Source organism: Schistocerca piceifrons, chromosome 3, assembly GCF_021461385.2.
Source record: "Schistocerca piceifrons isolate TAMUIC-IGC-003096 chromosome 3, iqSchPice1.1, whole genome shotgun sequence".
NCBI classification, from domain to species: domain Eukaryota; kingdom Metazoa; phylum Arthropoda; class Insecta; order Orthoptera; family Acrididae; genus Schistocerca; species Schistocerca piceifrons.
Window position 1 is genome coordinate 919,974,028 of NC_060140.1, and position 18,872 is coordinate 919,992,899.

The window sequence follows — 18,872 nt, forward strand, 5'->3', positions numbered from 1 at the left end:
ATGCATTTATGTGTGTTCACTGTGGGGTGAGAATTGAAAAGAGCAACGTGCCGCAATGTATCTGTGCAAAACTTCATCGGATCTTCACAGAGGTTTACGTTTCGCGACCAATCGGAACTCACATTCCGAGTAAGCCTCGTACATCTGATTCACAAAAGTACACTACTAGCCATTAAAATTGCAACACCACGAAGATGATGTGCTACAGACGCGAAATTTAACCGACAGGAAGAAGATGCTGTGATAAGCAAATGATTAGCTTTTCAGAGCATTCACACAAGGCTGGCGCCGGTGGCGACACCTACAGCGTGCCCACATGACGAAAGTTTCCAAGCGATTTCTCATACACAAACAGCAGTTGACCGGCGTTGCCTGGTGAAATGTTGTTTTGATGCCTCGTGTAAGGAGGAAAATGCAAGCCATCACGTTTCCGACTTTGATAAAGGTCGGATTCTAGCCTATCGCGATTGCGATTTATCGTATCGCGACCTTGCTGCTCGCGTTGGTCGAGATCCGATGACTGTTAGCAGAATATGGAATCGGTGGGTTCAGGAGGGTAATACGGAACGCCGTGCTGGATCCCAACGGCCTCATATCACTAGCAGCCGAGATGACAGGCATCTTATCCGCATGGCTGTAACGGAACGAGCAGCCACGTCTCGATCTCTGAGTCAACAGATGGGGACGTTTGAAAGACAACAACTATCTGTACGAACAGTTCGACGACGTTTGCTGGAGCATGGACTATCACCTCAGAGACCATGGCTGCGGTTACCCTTGACGCCGCATCACAGACCGGAGCGCCTGCGATGGTGTACTCGACGACGAACCTGGGTGCACGAATGGGAAAACGTCATTTTTTCGCATGAATCCAGGTTCTGTATACAGCATCATGATGGTCGCATCCGTGTTTGGCGACATCGCAGTGAACGCACATTGGAAGCGTGTTTTCGTCATCGCCATACTGGCCTATCAGCCGTGGCTCTACCCTTCATTCGACCCCCCGAAATCATACATTTCAGCAGGATAATGCACGACCGCATGTTGCAGGTCCCGTACGGGCCTTTCTGGATACAGAAAATTTTCGACTGCTGCCCTGGACAGCACGTTCTCCAGATCTCTCACCAATTGAAAACGCCTGGTCAATGGTAGCCGAACAACTGGCTCGTCACAATACGCCAGTCACTACTCTTGATGAACTGTGGTTATCGTGTTGAAGCTGCATGGGCAGATGTACCTGTACACGCCATCCAAGCTCTGAGTCAATGCCCTGGCGTATCAAGGCCGTTTTACGGCCAGAGGTGGTTGTTCTGGGTACTGATTTGTCAGGATATATGCACCCAAATTGCGTGAAAATGTAATCACGTGTCAGTTCTAGTGTAATATATTTGTCCAATGAATACCCGTTTATCATCTGCATTTCTTCTTGGTGTAGCGATTTTAATGGCCAGTAGTGTATTTTTGTAGACGACAAGCATCGGCTGTAGCCAATCAAGGCATGAGAACAATATTCATCAAAGTAAATGATAGAGTCAGGCTGTTTATTTGAACAGAAAAGATATATGTTTTATGGTTACCTGGTGAAAAATGCGAGCGCCTCGGCAGGAGTGCCCTGGAAAGCGACGCGGCCCTCGGCGAGCAGCAGCAGCCTGTCAAAGAGGGCGTACATCTCGGAGGAGGGCTGGTGCACTGTGGCTACCACGGTCTTGCCATTGGCCGCCATCTGCTTCAGCGTCGACAGCACCGTCAGGGCCATGAACGAGTCCAGCCCGGACGTCGGCTCGTCGCAGAACATCAGTGGTGGGTCGGTGAGCACCTGTGACAATCGTCAGTACGTGTGGTGAGTTGTCTGTACTAGTAGCCTTCTGTATCACGCTCCAGTCTTGCCGCATATTAATGAGCTATAGCTGGTAAAACGTCGCTAGCAAAACTGTGGCCATAAACATCGGGTAAGACAGGCTGTTATACCGGGTGATCATAAAGTCAGTAAAAATGTGAAAACTGAATAAATCACGGAATAATGCAGATAGAGAGGTACAAATTGATACACATGCTTGGAATGACACGAGGTTTTATTAGAACCAAAAAAAATCCAAAGTTCAGAAATTGTCCAACAGGTGGTGCTTCACCTCATCAGAACAGCAATAATTATCAAAACAAAGTAAGACAAAGCAAAGATGATGTTCTTTACAGTAAATCCTCAATATGTCCACCATCATTCCTCAACAGTGTGTGTAGTCGAGGAATAATGTTGTGAACAGCACTGTAAAGCGTGTCCGGAGTTATGGTGAGGCATTGGCGTCGGATGTTGTCTTTCAGCATCCCTAGAGATGTCGGTCGATCACAATACACTTGCGACTTCAGGTAACCCCAAAGCCAATAACCGCACAGACTGAGGTCTGGGGACCTGGGAGACCAAGCATGACGAAATCGGCGGCTGAGCAGACGATCATCACCAAACGACGTGCGCTAGAGATCTTTCACGCGTCTAGCAAGATTTCTTTTTTTTTTGTTTTTTGCTTCTAATAAAACTCCATGTCATTCCAAGCATGTGTGGCAAATTTTTACATCTGTACCTACATTATTCCGTGGTTTATTAAGTTTTCAAATTTGTACTGACTTTTTGATCACCCGGTATTTCAAAATTTGTCGTTTATGGCGCCCGGATGATGCGGCTAGATGCGGCGTGTGCCGCCAGTGTAGACATGCTACTTGAACAGTCTGTTGCAGACAGGTGTGTAGTGAATATCACAGCAAGTCACGAGTTATCCGACTTCGAACATGTGATGATAAACGATGCAAATCTGACGCGTCGTTGCACGTCGGAAGTAACATAAGAATTCAGGTTTGTGAGGATAACAGTGTCTACAATGGATCGGTCTGGGAGAGAGTATGTTTGCACACGCGTAAGCTGCCGTCTAGAATGACCCAAGGGGGTTCAAATGGCTCTAAGCATTATGCGACTTAACATCTGAGGTCATCAGTCCCCAAGACTTAGAACTACCTAAACCTAACCAACCTAAGGACATCACACACATGCATGGCCGAGGCAGGATTCGAACCTGCGACCGTACGAGCAGCGCGGATCCGGACCGAAGCTCCTAGAACCGCTCGGCCATAGCGGCTGGCCCAACGGGGTGATCAGTCGTCTTTGTAAGTCAATTTAAATGAGGCACCTCAGGTACCCATACCTATGAGGACTGTGCGAAAAAATATACGTCACAAAGCAGCCGATACCAAATAACATATCCAGTGCCTTATCATGACTTTTGGCCCTTCATTGCTATATTTGTGGAGAAGAGAAGCACTGGAAATGACGAATAAACACAGAGTAACATGCTGTCAATATAATGTGTGTGTATGCCATCAAATATTTAATCGGGAGATTACTATATATACTATAGAGATATACTGCTATACATGTTACCAAACTTTCTCCGCCACATAGACTGTCAAATACTTTGGGATTTCATACTTTTGTCTGTGGTATACTCCCTCAGAAAAAAATTGAAAGTATCTGCAATCCCTCAGTTCAGATCATGCCTTTTCGAGGCTAGGCTTTGTTATTCTGGGACCGGAAATCATTTTCGAATACTGTCGTTTGATAACCCCTCAGACTCATTCGCAATGAGATGCCATCTGCCTCAGAAAACCAATCTCGACCATTCGGGCGTGAAAGTAAACGTTCAAAAACCAATGGACGCCAGTTAGCTGTTTAACACTGCCCACTTAACCGCGGAGTTTGATTTATCATGCTTGCTGACTCACGGACATTTAACCATGTACGAATAATAGGTTGACTTTATAGGCAACTTGAAATGTGTGATGTAAAACAGCGATGCGCACCAAAACAAGGTGGTGACCTGTGATATGTCGATCCTGCATGCTCTACATTGAAATCATCGAGACGAATGACAAATATGCCGAGCCGAGAGTGTAGAGACTGTTCTGGATTGATTTCAAGCTACATGAGACATTCACAACAAATAACTCTTCTGCGGTCGTTTCTGCGGACAATAATGAGTTTCCTATGTTGCGCACCTTGAATGGAGCAGCTGACGGAAACTGGACTGGAGTGGAACAGTTTCGGAAGAATGTAGGATCCCGCGAGGTTTAGGAGTAGCGTAAGGTCACGCGAGGGAATGTCACGCGAAGGAATATTGATATTACGACGTATACTGATAGATTGCAGAAAGGGAAACCTACATTTATAGCAGCCGTACGTTTGGAGAACGCTTTTAACCAGGTTAAAACGAACTCAGGCTTTGGAATTCGGAACTTATGAGAAATAAAACACAGAGAGTGGAACGTTATTTACAGCTTGTACAGAAACCACACTGCATTTATGAGAGTGGAAGGACATGAAATGGAGACAGCAAATGAGAAGGGAATGAGGCAAAGTTATAGCCTATACCCTCTTCAGTCCCGGCGTACACATATGTGCACATCAGGTCTTTGTAGTGTCATCCTGCCAAATGACGTTTTCCTAAATTGATACCTGATGTGCACGACTGTGCACATCATGCGGTTTCTGTTTCTGCCGCTAGGTCGTGCGCAAGTCAGTTTTGGTGTTTTTTTTTTTTGCATCCTGAAACTTCCGATCTGAAGGATGGCGTCATCTGCGACACGCGAGAAAAGTAAATTCAGTTTCAATAATCCTTTTTTAATTGTATTACTGTTTTTATCGTGTCTTACTCCAAACAAGACATCAAGAAAGTGATATGTGTATGCAATGAAAACGATAGTTTCGTAGTTTTACAAACATCGACTGTTGAATTTGAAGGGCACGTTTGTGTACATCAGGTCTTAGCTCACAGAATGTAGTGGTACTAACGCTAAGACTGATCTCATTGTGAAATCGTAATTTAAAACGTAATCTAAATTAAAGTCGAAAGTTTAGCTACTAATACTCTAGGCGAGCACCTAAGTTATTGTGGTTGTTGTGATGTATCAGTCTGGCTTTAGCTGTCGCAGCGGTCGCACGCTCCCCAAGTTTGCTTCGTGAACGTTCAGTGCTTACACCAGTGTTTTCGTGTTTCGTGCTCGTTTATTGACGTTTTGCACGTGAATTAAGGGTTATCAATTGAGCATTTGGTCTTCGTTCGTGTCATCTTTCTACGTAGTGCCGTTGGGATTTCGGCGTTGTCCGAGATTTCTTCGCTGCAGAACACCATGGCAAACTCCCTGAGAAAAAACATCGTGATTTTCACCTTCGACAAGTACACCCGTCGAATACAGCCCTCTGCGCTTGAAACACACGACTGGATTACCGAGGTAATTGGCCTTCGTTCTGAATCTGTTCATACCATGCAGCTATACTCTGATGAATACTGCATTTTTGTAAAGTTTAACGATTCCGTGAGTGTTGACCGCTTTCTGGCAAAATTTGGTTATGAAACGGAATTTATACACCGTGATGGTACTAAAAGTACTGTCAAACTCCGGAATTCCGAGTCTGTAATTAGGAATGTTAGGGTTTTGAATATTCCCATAGAAGTAGACAACTCGAAAATTAAAGATATCCTTTCAAAGTATGGGGTTGTCAGGCAAATAGTCAACGAAAGGTGGGCTCCACATTTCAAGCTGCAGTGCTTTCACGCATTCGCTCCCTGGAGATGGAAGTGAAGGCAAACATTCCCTCCCACATCTTTGTTGACTGGCACAAGACGCATGTTATGTACTCAGGGCAAACCCCTACATGTCATGTATGTAACGAGTCTGGCCACCTCCGTCAGGACTGCCCTCGCCGTGATTTTGTGCTAACAAATAACCTTACGCAACGCCGGAAATTAACACTCAACTATTTGTTGCCAGCCAGTAATACAACAGAGCCGGCGGCTGTCGTGAATCCTGTTACTACCTCTGAAAATGTTGCACTTAATGTTAATGACTTTCCGTCTTTAAAACCTGCATTAACTGCTGAAATTCCGTCCCGTGACAGCGAGATTCCCACTAAAAAGCGTCCCCTAGAGGACACTGAAAAAAATGTTGATGAGGACTCTTCCTGTGAAACACCCGTTGCCAGGAGGCCGAAGCCCAGTCCTGAAGATCTGTTGGAAGTGGAAAAAGGAGATGGAATGCAGGTCGATGTGGCTTCCACTACCGCTAGGACTTATACCGCCACGAACAGATAGTGACGCAGCTGGTAGTGACCTTTCACGGAAATGTGGCCCTGAGCCTGAGGTCACGGCTGAAATAACCGCATCAAGTGCACAACCCATACAGTGCGAACAGTACGAGGAAGTACCAAGTAAACAACCTGCTGACTCCGAAGCGCAACGCCGCGCCGAAGGAGGAAATAAACAAGCATCACCGTCTCGCCAGCAAGACCAGCCACCACGCCGGAACCAAATATTGACGACTCGCAAGCCACGGCCGTTGCCCCATTCAGCCACCGCCGGCGGCTGCGACCGACACCGGGTCTTGCTGTCACGCGTCATCAAGCGAAAGCCACACCAGAGAAGAAAGACATCAAGAAAAAGAATATTAAATATGAAGTCATCAGGGCCAACACTGACGAGGAGAAAGAGAATGGCTACAGTGACTTATAGCAATGCACTGTCAGGATTTCAGGATACTTTTCTTCTCAAGCTCTTTGTTTAAAAGCAGTGCAAATTTTTCTAGGAAGTTAGCACATGTAATGGGCACACAGCTTGTAAAGATCGTGCCTTGTAGGGAAGCACGTTGCTGCTATAATCATGCCGATCCTCATCCCAAATAGCTTCTTCTGGTATGTCTGTGATGCAAGCTTACAGCTTTACTACTATTAACATTAATAAAATACAGTCACCCTTGAAATTGGCAGCACTAAAAGAATTCTTGTACCAGTCCGGGACAGATATCGCGTTGCTACAAGAAGTTGCGATAGCGGAATTTCGGATCCCAGGCTTTTTTGAAATCGTTAAAGTTTCTACGGAAGCCAATATCGGTGCAGCCATTCTTATAAGGGAAGGTATTCCGGTGACTGAAATCGAACGACTAGAATCGGGAAGAGCCGTAGGCACAAAAATTTTCGATGTGACAGCGCTTATCCTTTACGCCCCATCAGGAAATTCCCACAAATTGGATAGTGCGAAGTTTTTTCAAGATGAACTGATTTATTTATTGAGGAAAAATCCGTGTTCTCTTATACTGGGTGGAGATTTTAACTGTGTTTCAAACCAGAAAGATCAACAACCCAACTTCAACTACTCGGCACAGTTAAAAAAGTTAGTAAGTGATCTACACCTTAAGGATGTGTGGGAACTTCAGCACCCGACGTCAGTCGGGTTCACGTATATAACCAGCCACTCCCGCAGCAGACTAGATAGAATTTACGTGTCACCAAATTTGCAAAATTATTTATTAAACGTTGAAACTATTCCCGTGTATTTTAGCGATCACAGTACACTTTTAACTTGCTTTAATTTAAGTGTACAGCCAACCCGTCGATTCAGAGGCCAATGGAATTTAAATATCTCTGTTTTTACTGACGAAGAACTGGAACAGGAAATAAGAGTAGCATGGACTATGTGCCTCCGCACAGTATACAAGCACCCAACAGTCATTGACTGGTGGACTAGGAGGGCTAAACCAAGGCTGCGGAATGCAGTATAGTGCAGCGAGGCACAAGGAGTTGAGGAATACAATGGAGTTTTATTATAAAGTTTTAAGAGACTTATATCAACAGGCCCATGATGACGTAATTCGTCTGAATGATATCAAAAAAATAAAAGCCAAGTTATTAAGCATTAAACGGCAACAGATGGAGGGACTCAAAATTAAATCGAAAGCCACATCAGTCGTAGCAGAAGAAACAGCTTCTCTGTATCACTTGGTGCGGCATGCTAAAAACAGACGTCTAACTTTAATTAATGAAGTCCAGACGCATACTGGTACGAGGCTCACATGCCAGAAACAAATACTGGACGAAGTCCACAGGTACTATGAAACCTTATATGCCCCTACCACAGTGGAAGATGCAGCTCTCGAGGTCTTTCTCACTATTTTAGGTCCACAATTGTCGGGAACAGACAACGCTGACATCCTATTACTAAGGATGAAGTGCATGAGGCAGTGCGTAACTCACCTCTCAAAAAATCTCTGGGACTTGATGGCCTCCCTGTGGAGTTTTATGCCCGCTACTGGTCTATAATTGGGGACAAGATCACTTCCATGGCAAATGAGGTCCTGAACGGAAGACCGGTCCCTGCAGAGTTTAAGGAAAGTAAAATAGTACTGATTCCTAAGAGTAAAGGCAAAACCAACTTAAACAATTTTCGGCCTCTTTCGCTACTAAATTCTGATTATAAAATAATTTCGCGTATTATCAACAAAAGACTCTCGCCTTTTCCAACAAAATATTGAGTCATCATCAATCTTGTTCTCCGACCAGAACGATATTCGAAAGTCTATCTGTGTACAGAGACGTCATTGCAATTACGTCACTGACAAGTATAAAATGTGCTTTAATCTTTATAGATTTCAACAAAGCTTTTGACCGCGTTAGTCATAGATACCTCTTTGCGACGCTGTCAAGAATGGCTTTCCACCCTCAGATTGTCAACATGCTAAGAAATATTGCAACAGGTATAAATGCGAAAATAGCAATCAATGGCCAAACATGTAAACCCATACAGATAAGGCGAGGTGTTCCACAGGGCAGTCCCTTATCTATGTTTTTATTTTCCTTATCTTTAGAGCCCTTCCTCCGCACTGTCCACGCAAGATTAACAGGCATAACATTGAGTTGTGAGAAAACTGTCATACGAGCTTATGCTGATGACGTGGGCGTTGTAATAAGGAATAAGGAGGAGACAGTTACACTAGAAAGAGAAATCCAAAGGTATTGTCTAGCGTCGGGAGCGACAGCAAATGGAAACAAAAGTCAAATATTGAATATACGGGGCCTAGATCACCTTCGACTGGCATGGGCAAAACAAGACAACAAACATAAAATTTCTGGAATAACCTTAATGGCATGTCCGATGCGGATGGCTGCTTTTAACTGGACGGAAACTAGGAGGAAAGTTCATGGTGCTGTAATGGAGAACATCCATCGAACTATGGACCTAATGCAAAAAGTCAGATTCATCAACTTCTGCGTTTTGCCTAAAGCGTATTTCACTGCGCAGGTATTTCCAATCCCTAAACTAGTAGCGAAAGGGATCATGTCCACTGTTACCAATTATTTATGGCGAGGAAACATATTCAGGGTTGGTGCGACTACCGTTATACTGGATGTCAGAAACGGGGGCCTCGGTTTGGTGGATGTTCGCAAAAACGTCTGCTCTGTTCCTCAAACGGACTTTCCATATACTCAGAGAACTTCCACAATGTATAAGCGCAAAGCTCTTTGAGGCTGTGACACCCCATAGCCTGCAAGCACCGATTGATGTGCGAAGGATTAATGCCCGTCTGCAGTATGTGAGAAACTTTTTCCTCGAAGCAAGTTATCTTAGTGACGAAATCAGAAGCAACACACGTATCACAGCGCGCGACATCATACTTGAAAGGAAGTTAAATGAGGGTAGAAACAAAACTGAAACGAAATTACCAAATTGTGACTGGAAAGCTGTATGGCGGAACATCAACTATGCCGGGCTATCTACAGACGCTATTTCCGCATGGTACAAAACAGTTAATAATGTCATCAGCACCAACAAGAGACTATATGGGATCGGTTTAAACCAGACACACCTTTGTGGAAAATGCAATCTGGTGGATACACTCAGCCACAGATTCACCTCTGGTGGCAATGTGCATAACTGGAATTGGATCAGGCAACAAATCGCCTTTCTCACCAGATCCTCTACGGGATATATAACGCCGTCGCTCCTCCTGAGACCAGACATGACATACTTTCCGAAATTAAAAACCAACGCCATTAGCTGGTTACTTGGAAAATATGTTAGTTATGTCATCCACACACTTGTGTCGGACAACGAGATAGAATTCCGCGTCTACATGAAGTGTGAATATGCAAAAATCAGCACGTATCCCAACCACAAGAAGCACTACGACAGCATGCTGAAGATCATTTTAGAAAGAATGGGTGTTGGTTAAATATGTGGAACCACTACAACACCTTGAACGAGAACGAACAGAAGAAAATTAAAAGTCACTTGGTTTCTTATTATTATTTACTATTACCTTGCTTCCGGAACATTTTCTTTGTCAAAACATTTTGTTCAAAATTACTTGTGTCCGACTTCCAAAGTATTTGTGTGATTCGAGAAGAATTGTTAAGTTTTTTTATCAGTGTTCAGTTTCTACTCAGAGAAGAGGTTTCTTTGTCTTTCTTACATTGGAGAATGGGAATATTGTGTTAAGATTTCTGCACACTTAGTGCTATGACCCAACAGGGAACATGAAAAAGGGGTGGGAGGGGTTTGGGCCTCGACGCACTGGCAGTGCCGTGAACAGACCCCACTGCTAGTGCGGCGTGTACCACGCCCTGACCATCCTAAAAATACAAATAAATAAATAAAAAATAAAAAAATAAAAATAAAATAAAAGTGGTTAATAAAAATTGGATTGCTGAAAAAAAAGGATGGATAAAATAAAAAAAAAAAATGGGTAGTGTGTTGGATTCGGAACACATAGGTCCTGGGTTCTAATCCTGGTGAAAACTCAAAAATTTTTAATTTTGTTATTAGGTCCAGTTTCATTTCTTTATTCCATTACATCAACAGTTACTTTCACTTTATTTCATTTTCGCTTCTCAGCTCTAACAGACGACGAAATTATAAAACTGCTCGAGACGAGTGACTTGAGTTCCTTGTCAGACGAAGATGATCCTGTTGATGAACCTCCAACTCCACCTGAACGAATTGTTGTGCTTGAAGGATGCAATGTGGATGTTACTCCTGAGGCTCCTGCATCAGCTTCATCTTCTCACTGTCGTCCACTAAGATGGAGGCAATCTAAGTAACCAATACATTGGTGTAGTTCTGTGTGTCATCTGACACGATTTAGATAAGTGTTTTTCAGTGGTACTATTTGTTTGCAGGCTGTGTAATCGACAGCCTTCTGACGACAACTTTGAAGAACTGACTGATGGTGAACTGAGAAACCCTTCACAGTTTTTCTTCGAATACTTCGATAAAAATATCTGGAAAATGTTGCAGGACAAACTAATTTATATCATTGCCAAAAGAACTCAAAAAGTCTGGATACAAATACTAATGAAATTTTGTCCCTTGTCGGAATTGAGATATTGATGGGTACATTGAAATTGCCCCAGGCAAGACTTTACTGGAATATGCAACTCGATATTCCACTTGTATCATCAATCATGACAGGAGATAGATACTACAAATTACGAAATAATCTGCATTTTGTAAATAATTTGGAAGATCATGACGTAAATGACAAACTTTGGATGGTTAGACCTTTAATTGATGCTTTTAGAAATAAATGTATTAGTTTACCTAGGTCTCAACACCTTTCTGTGGATGAACAGATGATTCCATTCACGGGGAGGTGTAAGATGCGAACATATGTACCTTCCAAACCTAATCCACTTGGCCTCAAAAATTTTATTTTAGCGGCATCAGATGGACTTGTCCTTGATTTTGCTATATGCACTGGCAAAGGAACAATTCCTGACAGCGATCAAAAAGAACATGGCCTGGGAGCGGGTATACTCAAACTACAGGCAAGTACTATACCCAATGATTACAATCATGTAATTTACAGTGACAGATTTTTCACCACTTCAAAATCTGTTCAGCTTTTACTAGACAGGAATATATTTCAGACAGGAACTGTGATGGCCAATAGAATAAAAGAAGTAGCTTCTAAGTTCAACAGAGATCAGGAGCTGCAGCGGGGCCAATGGGATGAGTACGTAAGGGAGGACCAGGAAATTTGTGCCCTCAAATGGAAGGACAATAAATCCGTCACTTTGTTATCCTCGTGCACAGGGAGCAAACCAGAGGGTACCTGCAAACGATGGCGTAATACAGAAAAAGCAAAGGTTAGTGTCAAACAACCAGTCATCATCAAAAGCTATAATCGCAATATGGGCGGCATTGATCTTTGTGATAGATACATGGCATACTATAGGTCAAACATCAGAACAAAAAAGTGGACTGTCAGAGTATTCAACCACTTCACTGATTTAGCCATAATTAATTCATGGATTATGTACAAAAGGTGTTGTCCAAAAGAAGGGATACCAAAACAAAAGTGGATGTCTCTCATAAACTTCAGAATTCACTTGTCCCACGACTTGGTAAAGTCTTCAAAAACTGTAGACTCACTGGAACTGTCGAAAGAAATTTCTCCGAGTGTGACACAGGAGTATGTCAGCAGCTCTGATGAAGATGAGCATCAGCCCACAAAACGAAGACGAATTGTACCAAAGCCAACTAGAGAAAGCAAATGTGACAGGGTTGATCACCTTCCTGAACATATTGAGAGTAGTTCTGCCTCAAGGTGTCGTTCACCAGGGTGCAAGTCACGTTCCCGCATAACGTGTAAAAAGTGCAAAGTTTATTTGTGCGTATTAAAAAACAATTGTTTTGCTAAATTCCATAAACGTGCGAAGTAGTGTGTTCATAAAATGTAATGTGTACATAAAAATGAGAAGTAATGTGTACATTTTTCATTGGTAATAAAAATATAAAAATACTATGAGATCGGCATTTTTTTCTCTGTTGAGACCCAATGTACACACATGTGTACATTCAATTACTCAAACATTATATAAAATAAAATTTCAAAATTAGTTTTTTTGTGTTACTTTGACATCAGATGCACCAAAAAAAGCAACTGAAACATTTTTCCATTCTTTGTTTATCTTCGGGACTGAAGAGGTATACGAAATGTTACTCAATCTGCATACTGATCAAGCAGTGTAGGAAGCCCATGAGAAACCTGGGACTGTAATTTGAGTTCAGATGGTATTAAAAGTCTTGCAGAGGCGGCAAAAACCAGTTGAACTATTAGACACTGCCTCAGAAACAGATTTTGAGATGAACATGAACAACAGTAAGACAGCAGTGGTCGAGTGTAGTTGAATTAAATCAGGTGATGCTAAAGGGATTAGATTGTGAAATAAGAAAATAAAACTGCTCGATGAGTTTTGCCATTTGGCCAGCAAAACGATTTATGATGGACGAAGCGTGGACGATGTAAAATACAAATAGGCAATACCAAGAAATGCATTCATGAAACAGAAATATTATAAAACGGAATATAAAACTAAGTATTAGGAGGTATTTTCTGTGGTTTTTTTGTATGGAATGTGGGGTTGTACAACCAGTTCAGTCAAGAAGAGAACAGAAAATTTTGAAATGTGAGGCTACAGAAGAAATGTTGATATTTAAATGTGTAGATGAAATGGGGGATTACTGGATCGAACTGGGAAAAACGAAATTAGTGCTACATCTTGACTAAAGGAAGTGGTTGACAGAATATATCCTGAACATCATTCAGTGGCCACATTGGTAAAAAAAGGAAGTTTGAGGGAGGGTAAAAAGTACAGAAGAAGATCGTGACTTGAAAATAGTAAACAGATTCAAATAGGTGTAGGTTTCAATTACTATGCGGGAACGAAGAGCCATGATAAGTATAGACTTGCGATAGTCAAATCTTTCGGTGTTACGATGGCGAATAGTAGTTACGACTGCGTGTCGTCCACGAACCCCTCCAAGCTGCAGCCGAGGTAATCTGCCACATTCTACTGCCGTATGTCACCACTGATACCGCTCTCGCACATCCTCAATTGTTTGTTTTTTTCGTCCTTTTGTGTCCGGTAACTGCATTTGTGTATGGATTTCTTGACTTATCGAGATTGCCTACTGGTCCAGTAATAAAGTTCTGATACCAAGGAGCTTCTCGCATAAATGTCAGTGTCTTTTTTAGCCTCTTACGTCTATTGATATACTCTAAGAGAAAAAAAACGACGTATCATGCAGGATTTATACAAATCGGGCACAAACTGATATTCATACGTGTATCGTTCCCTCCATGTCTCCAGCATATTGAAACACACACACGAAATACTGGATTTGCGTTTAAATAACTTGAAATTAATTAACTATTCCTACTGCTGGACCATAAACACGCTCTAACACATTATTAAATACATAAACAAATTAAATAGACATATATCAAAGGAACAGAAAGCAAAAGTAGGCCAGTAGCCCAAAGTCTCTGTGCTTTCTAAAACACAGTAAATAATTGACCAATTTCTTTATGAATGGCATATATCGGATATAAACAAAGACATAGATGAATAAATATATTTATAAGCATGCTGCTACCATTTTTTCGTGTAACTGTGGAGGGCTTATGGCCTGACGCGATCGACATTAGTCAGCCAATGTGACCTCCAATAACCCATGTACTACTCGAGTGACATGCCTGTCATTCATACCAATTTACGTTTGCACTAATAGCTTTCTAAAGACACGTCGATCGACGAAATCGGATGAAGCGTTTAGATTTTGGAAATTCGTTGCTGGGTGTTACTTGTATAATTTACCATCAGATACTAAACCTGAAACTAATAAAGATACTAAGAATCGACCGAGCGAGGTGGCGCAGTGGTTAGACACTGGACTCGCATTCGGGAGGACGACGGTTCAATCCCGCGTCCGGCCATCCTGATTTAGGTGTTCCGTGATTTCCCTAAATCATTCCAGGCAAATGCCGGGATGGTTCCTCTGAAAGGGCACGGCCGACTTCCTTCCCCATCCTTCCCTACTCCGATGAGACCGATGACCACGCTGTCTGGGCTCCTTCCCCCAACAACCAACCGACCAACCATACTAAGAATCTGATTACACCATCAGAAACATCGTGCAAATAATAGTAATGTATATGTTTCTTTTTGAGGTATCATGATTCATCTGGACACTATTAATTTCTATATAAACAGTGAAATATCTCCCATGATGCTTTAACAAAATCCGCTATCTTTGGTTCTCCCGGCATAGACATCTCCTACATCGGCACAAAGCACCGTCCTCGTCACACCGTCAACATGGAATTCCCCAGCCACGCGATCGGACTGGACCCCTCTTTCTTCGGCCAACGTCCGGCACCACGTTGTCGGCCTGCCGAGCTGCCCGCGCTCGCCGAGCGATCCATGCGGCCAAGCCAATATTTTCATGGCGCCACAATTCGCCTGTTACCTCACAGCACACTGGACTCGCATTCGGGAGGGCAAAGGCCATCCTGATTTAGGTTTTTCGTGATCTCCCTAAATCGATTCAGGCAAATACCAGGATGGTTCTTTTGAAAGGGCATGGTCGACTACCCTCCCCATCCTCCCCAAATCCGATGGGACCGAAGACCTCGCTGTTTGGTACCCTCGCTCAAATCAACCAACCAGCCAACCTCAGGGAAGCAATTCGTAATCCTCGACGGCGAGAGTTCATTAGACACAGGGGTATCGTTAGGAAAGTGTGATAGGTCCACTATTATTCTCAATACACATAAATGGTTTGTTGGACAGCGTGAGCAGAAATCTGCAGTCGTTTGCTGACGATTCTGTGGTGTCGAAGTTGAGTGACTGTAGGAGGATACAAGATGACTTGAACAAAAGTCCTAGTTGGCGTGATGAATAGCAGCTAGCTATGCGGAAGAGAGGTAAAACAAGATCTTTATGTTCGGATACAGCATTAGTAATGACCTGCTTGAAACAGTCACGTCGTTTGAATATCCGGGCGTAACTTTCCAGGACGATGTGAAACAGAACGAGCATATGAGGATTGTGCTGGAGGAGGCGAATGGTCAACTTCGATTTATTGGGAGAAGTCTAGAAAAGTGTGGTTCATCTGTGAAGTAGACAGTATATAGGACGCTAGTGCCACCTGTTCTCGAATACTGCTCGAGTATTTGGGTCCCGACATTAAAGGAAGACATCGAAGCATTTTGGAGGTGATATGTTTGATTTGGTACTGGTAGGTTCGAACAACACACAAATGTAACGAACATGCTTTGGGGACTAAAATGGGAATGCCTGGAGGGTATGCGACCACCTTTCCGAGGGATATTATTGAGAAAATTTAGGGAAATGGCATCTGATGCTGACTGCAGGAAGCTTCTACAGCCTCCAACATACATTACGCGTAAGAACCACGAAGATACGATAAGAGAACTTAGGTGTCCCATTCTTTGAGCAGTAAGTATTCTGACTGGTTTGATGCGGCCCGCCAAGAATTTCTCTCCTGTGCCATCCTCTTCAACCCAAAATAACACTTGCAACCTACATCCTCAATTATTTGTAGGATATACTCCAATAGTTGTCTTCCTCTACAGTTCTTAACCTCCACAGCTTCCTCTAGTACCGTGGAAGCTATTCCTTGATGTCTTAACAGATGTCCTATCATCCTGTACCTACTTCTTGTCAGTGTTTTCGATATATTCCTTTCCTCTCCGGCGCTGTGCAGGACTGTCTCATTCCTTACCTTATCAGGCTACCTGACTGTCAACTTTCATCTGTAGCACCAAATCTCAGATGCTTCGATTCGCTTCTATTCCGGTTTTCCACAGTCCATGATTCCTTACCATACAATCCTGTGCTCCAACAGTACATTCTCATAAATTTCATCCTAAGTTTAATGCTTATGTTTGTACTAGTAGACTTCTCCCGGCCAGGAATGCCGTCTCTGCAGTGCTAGTCTGCTTTTGATGTCTTTGCTCCGTCCGTCATGAATTATTTTGCTGCCTAGGTGGGTCAATGCCTTACTTTCACCTACTTCGTGATCACCACTCTTGATGCTAAGTTTCTCGATGTTCTCTTTTCCGCTACCTCCCATTACCTTCGTCTTCCCTCGATTTGCTCTCAATCCATATTCTGTACTCAGTAGACTGTTCATCCAGTTCAGCACATCTACATCTACATCTACATCTACATTTATACTCCGCAAGCCACCCAACGGTGTGTGGCGGAGGGCACTTTACGTGCCACTGTCATTACCTCACTTTCCTGTTCCAATCGCGTATGGTTCGCGGGAAGAACGACTGTCTGAAAGCCTCCGTGCGCGCTCGAATCTCTCTCATTTTACATTCGTGATCTCCTCGGGAGGTATAAGTAGGGGGAAGCAATATATTCGATACCTCATCCAGAAACGCACCCTCTCGAAACCTGGCGAGCAAGCTACACCGCTTTGCAGAGTGCCTCCCTTGCAGAGTCTGCCACTTGAGTTTGTTAAACATCTCCGTAACGCTATCACGGTTACCAAATAACCCTGTGACGAAACGCGCCGCTCTTCTTTGGATCTTCTCTATCTCCTCCGTCAACCCGATCTGGTACGGATCCCACACTGATGAGCAATACTCAAGTATAGGTCGAACCAGTGTTTTGTAAGCCACCTCCTTTGTTGATGGACTACATTTTCTAAGGACTCTCCCAATGAATCTCAACCTGGTACCCGCCTTACCAACAATTAATTTTATATGATCGTTCCACAACAAATCGTTCCGCACGCATACTCCCAGATATTTTACAGAAGTAACTTCTACCAGTGTTTGTTCCGCTATCATATAATCATACAATAAAGGATCCTTCTTTCTATGTATTCGCAATACATTACATTTGTCTATGTTAAGGGTCAGTTGCCACTCCCTGCACCAAGTGCCTATCCGCTGCAGATCTTCCTGCATTTCGCTACAATTTTCTAATGCTGCAACTTCTCTGTATACTACAGCATCATCCGCGAAAAGCCGTATGGAACTTCCGACACTATCTACTAGGTCATTTATATATATTGTGAAAAGCAATGGTCCCCTAAGACTACCCTGTGGTACGCCAGAGGTTACCTTAACGTCTGTAGACGTCTCTCCATTGATAACAACATGCTGTGTTCTGTTTGCTAAGAACTCTTCAATCCAGCCACACAGCTGGTCTGATATTCCGTAGGCTCTTACTTTGTTTATCAGGCGACAGTGCGGAACTGTATCGAACGCCTTCCGGAAGTCAAGAAAAATAGCATCTACCTGGGAGCCTGTATCTAATATTTTCTGGGTCTCATGAACAAATAAAGCGAGTTGGGTCTCACACGATCGCTGATTCCGGAATCCATGTTGATTCCTACATAGTAGATTCTGGGTTTCCAAAAACGACATGATACTCGAGCAAAAAACATGTTCTAAAATTCTACAACAGATCGACGTCAGAGATATAGGTCTATAGTTTTGCGCATCTGCTCGACGACCCTTCTTGAAGACTGGGACTACCTGTGCTCTTTTCCAATCATTTGGAACCTTCCGTTCCTCTAGAGACTTGCGGTACACGGCTGTTAGAAGGGGGGCAAGTTCTTTCGCGTACTCTGTGTAGAATCGAATTGGTATCCCGTCAGGTCCAGTAGACTTTCCTCTGTTGAGTGATTCCGGTTGCTTTTCTATTCCTTGGACATTTATTTCGATGTCAGCCATTTTTTCGTTTGTGCGAGGATTTAGAGAAGGAACTGCAGTGCGGTCTTCCTCTGTGAAACAGCTTTGGAAAAAGGTGTTTAGCATTTCAGCTTTACGCGTGTCATCCTCTATTTCAATGCCATCATCATCCCGTAGTGTCTGGATATGCTGTTTCGAGCCACTTACTGATTTTACGTAAGACCAGAACTTCCTAGGATTTTCTGTCAAGTCGGTACATAGAATTTTACTTTCGAATTCACTGAACGCTTCACGCATAGCCCTCCTTACGCTAACTCTGACATCGTTTAGCTTCTGTTTGTCTGAGAGGTTTTGGCTGCGTTTAAACTTAGAGTGAAGCTCTCTTTGCTTTCGCAGTAGTTTCCTAACTTTGTTGTTGTACCACGGTGGATTTTTCCCGTCCCTCACAGTTTTACTCGGCACGTACCTGTCTGAAACGCATTTTACGATTGCCTTGAACTTTTTCCATAAACACTCAACATTGTCAGTGTCGGAACAGAAAT

At 43.2% G+C, this 18,872-nt stretch overlaps 1 protein-coding gene across 1 annotated transcript in view; it reads right to left on the bottom strand.

Moving 5' to 3' along the window:
* LOC124789218 (protein white-like) overlaps positions 1–18,872 on the bottom strand; it is a 222,243-nt gene that overhangs the window by 126,742 nt on the left and 76,629 nt on the right. Inside the window, exon 5 of the mRNA XM_047256512.1 lies at positions 1,578–1,816. Coding sequence (XP_047112468.1) covers positions 1,578–1,816 — 239 coding nt within the window. The remainder of the gene's footprint in view (positions 1–1,577; positions 1,817–18,872) is intronic.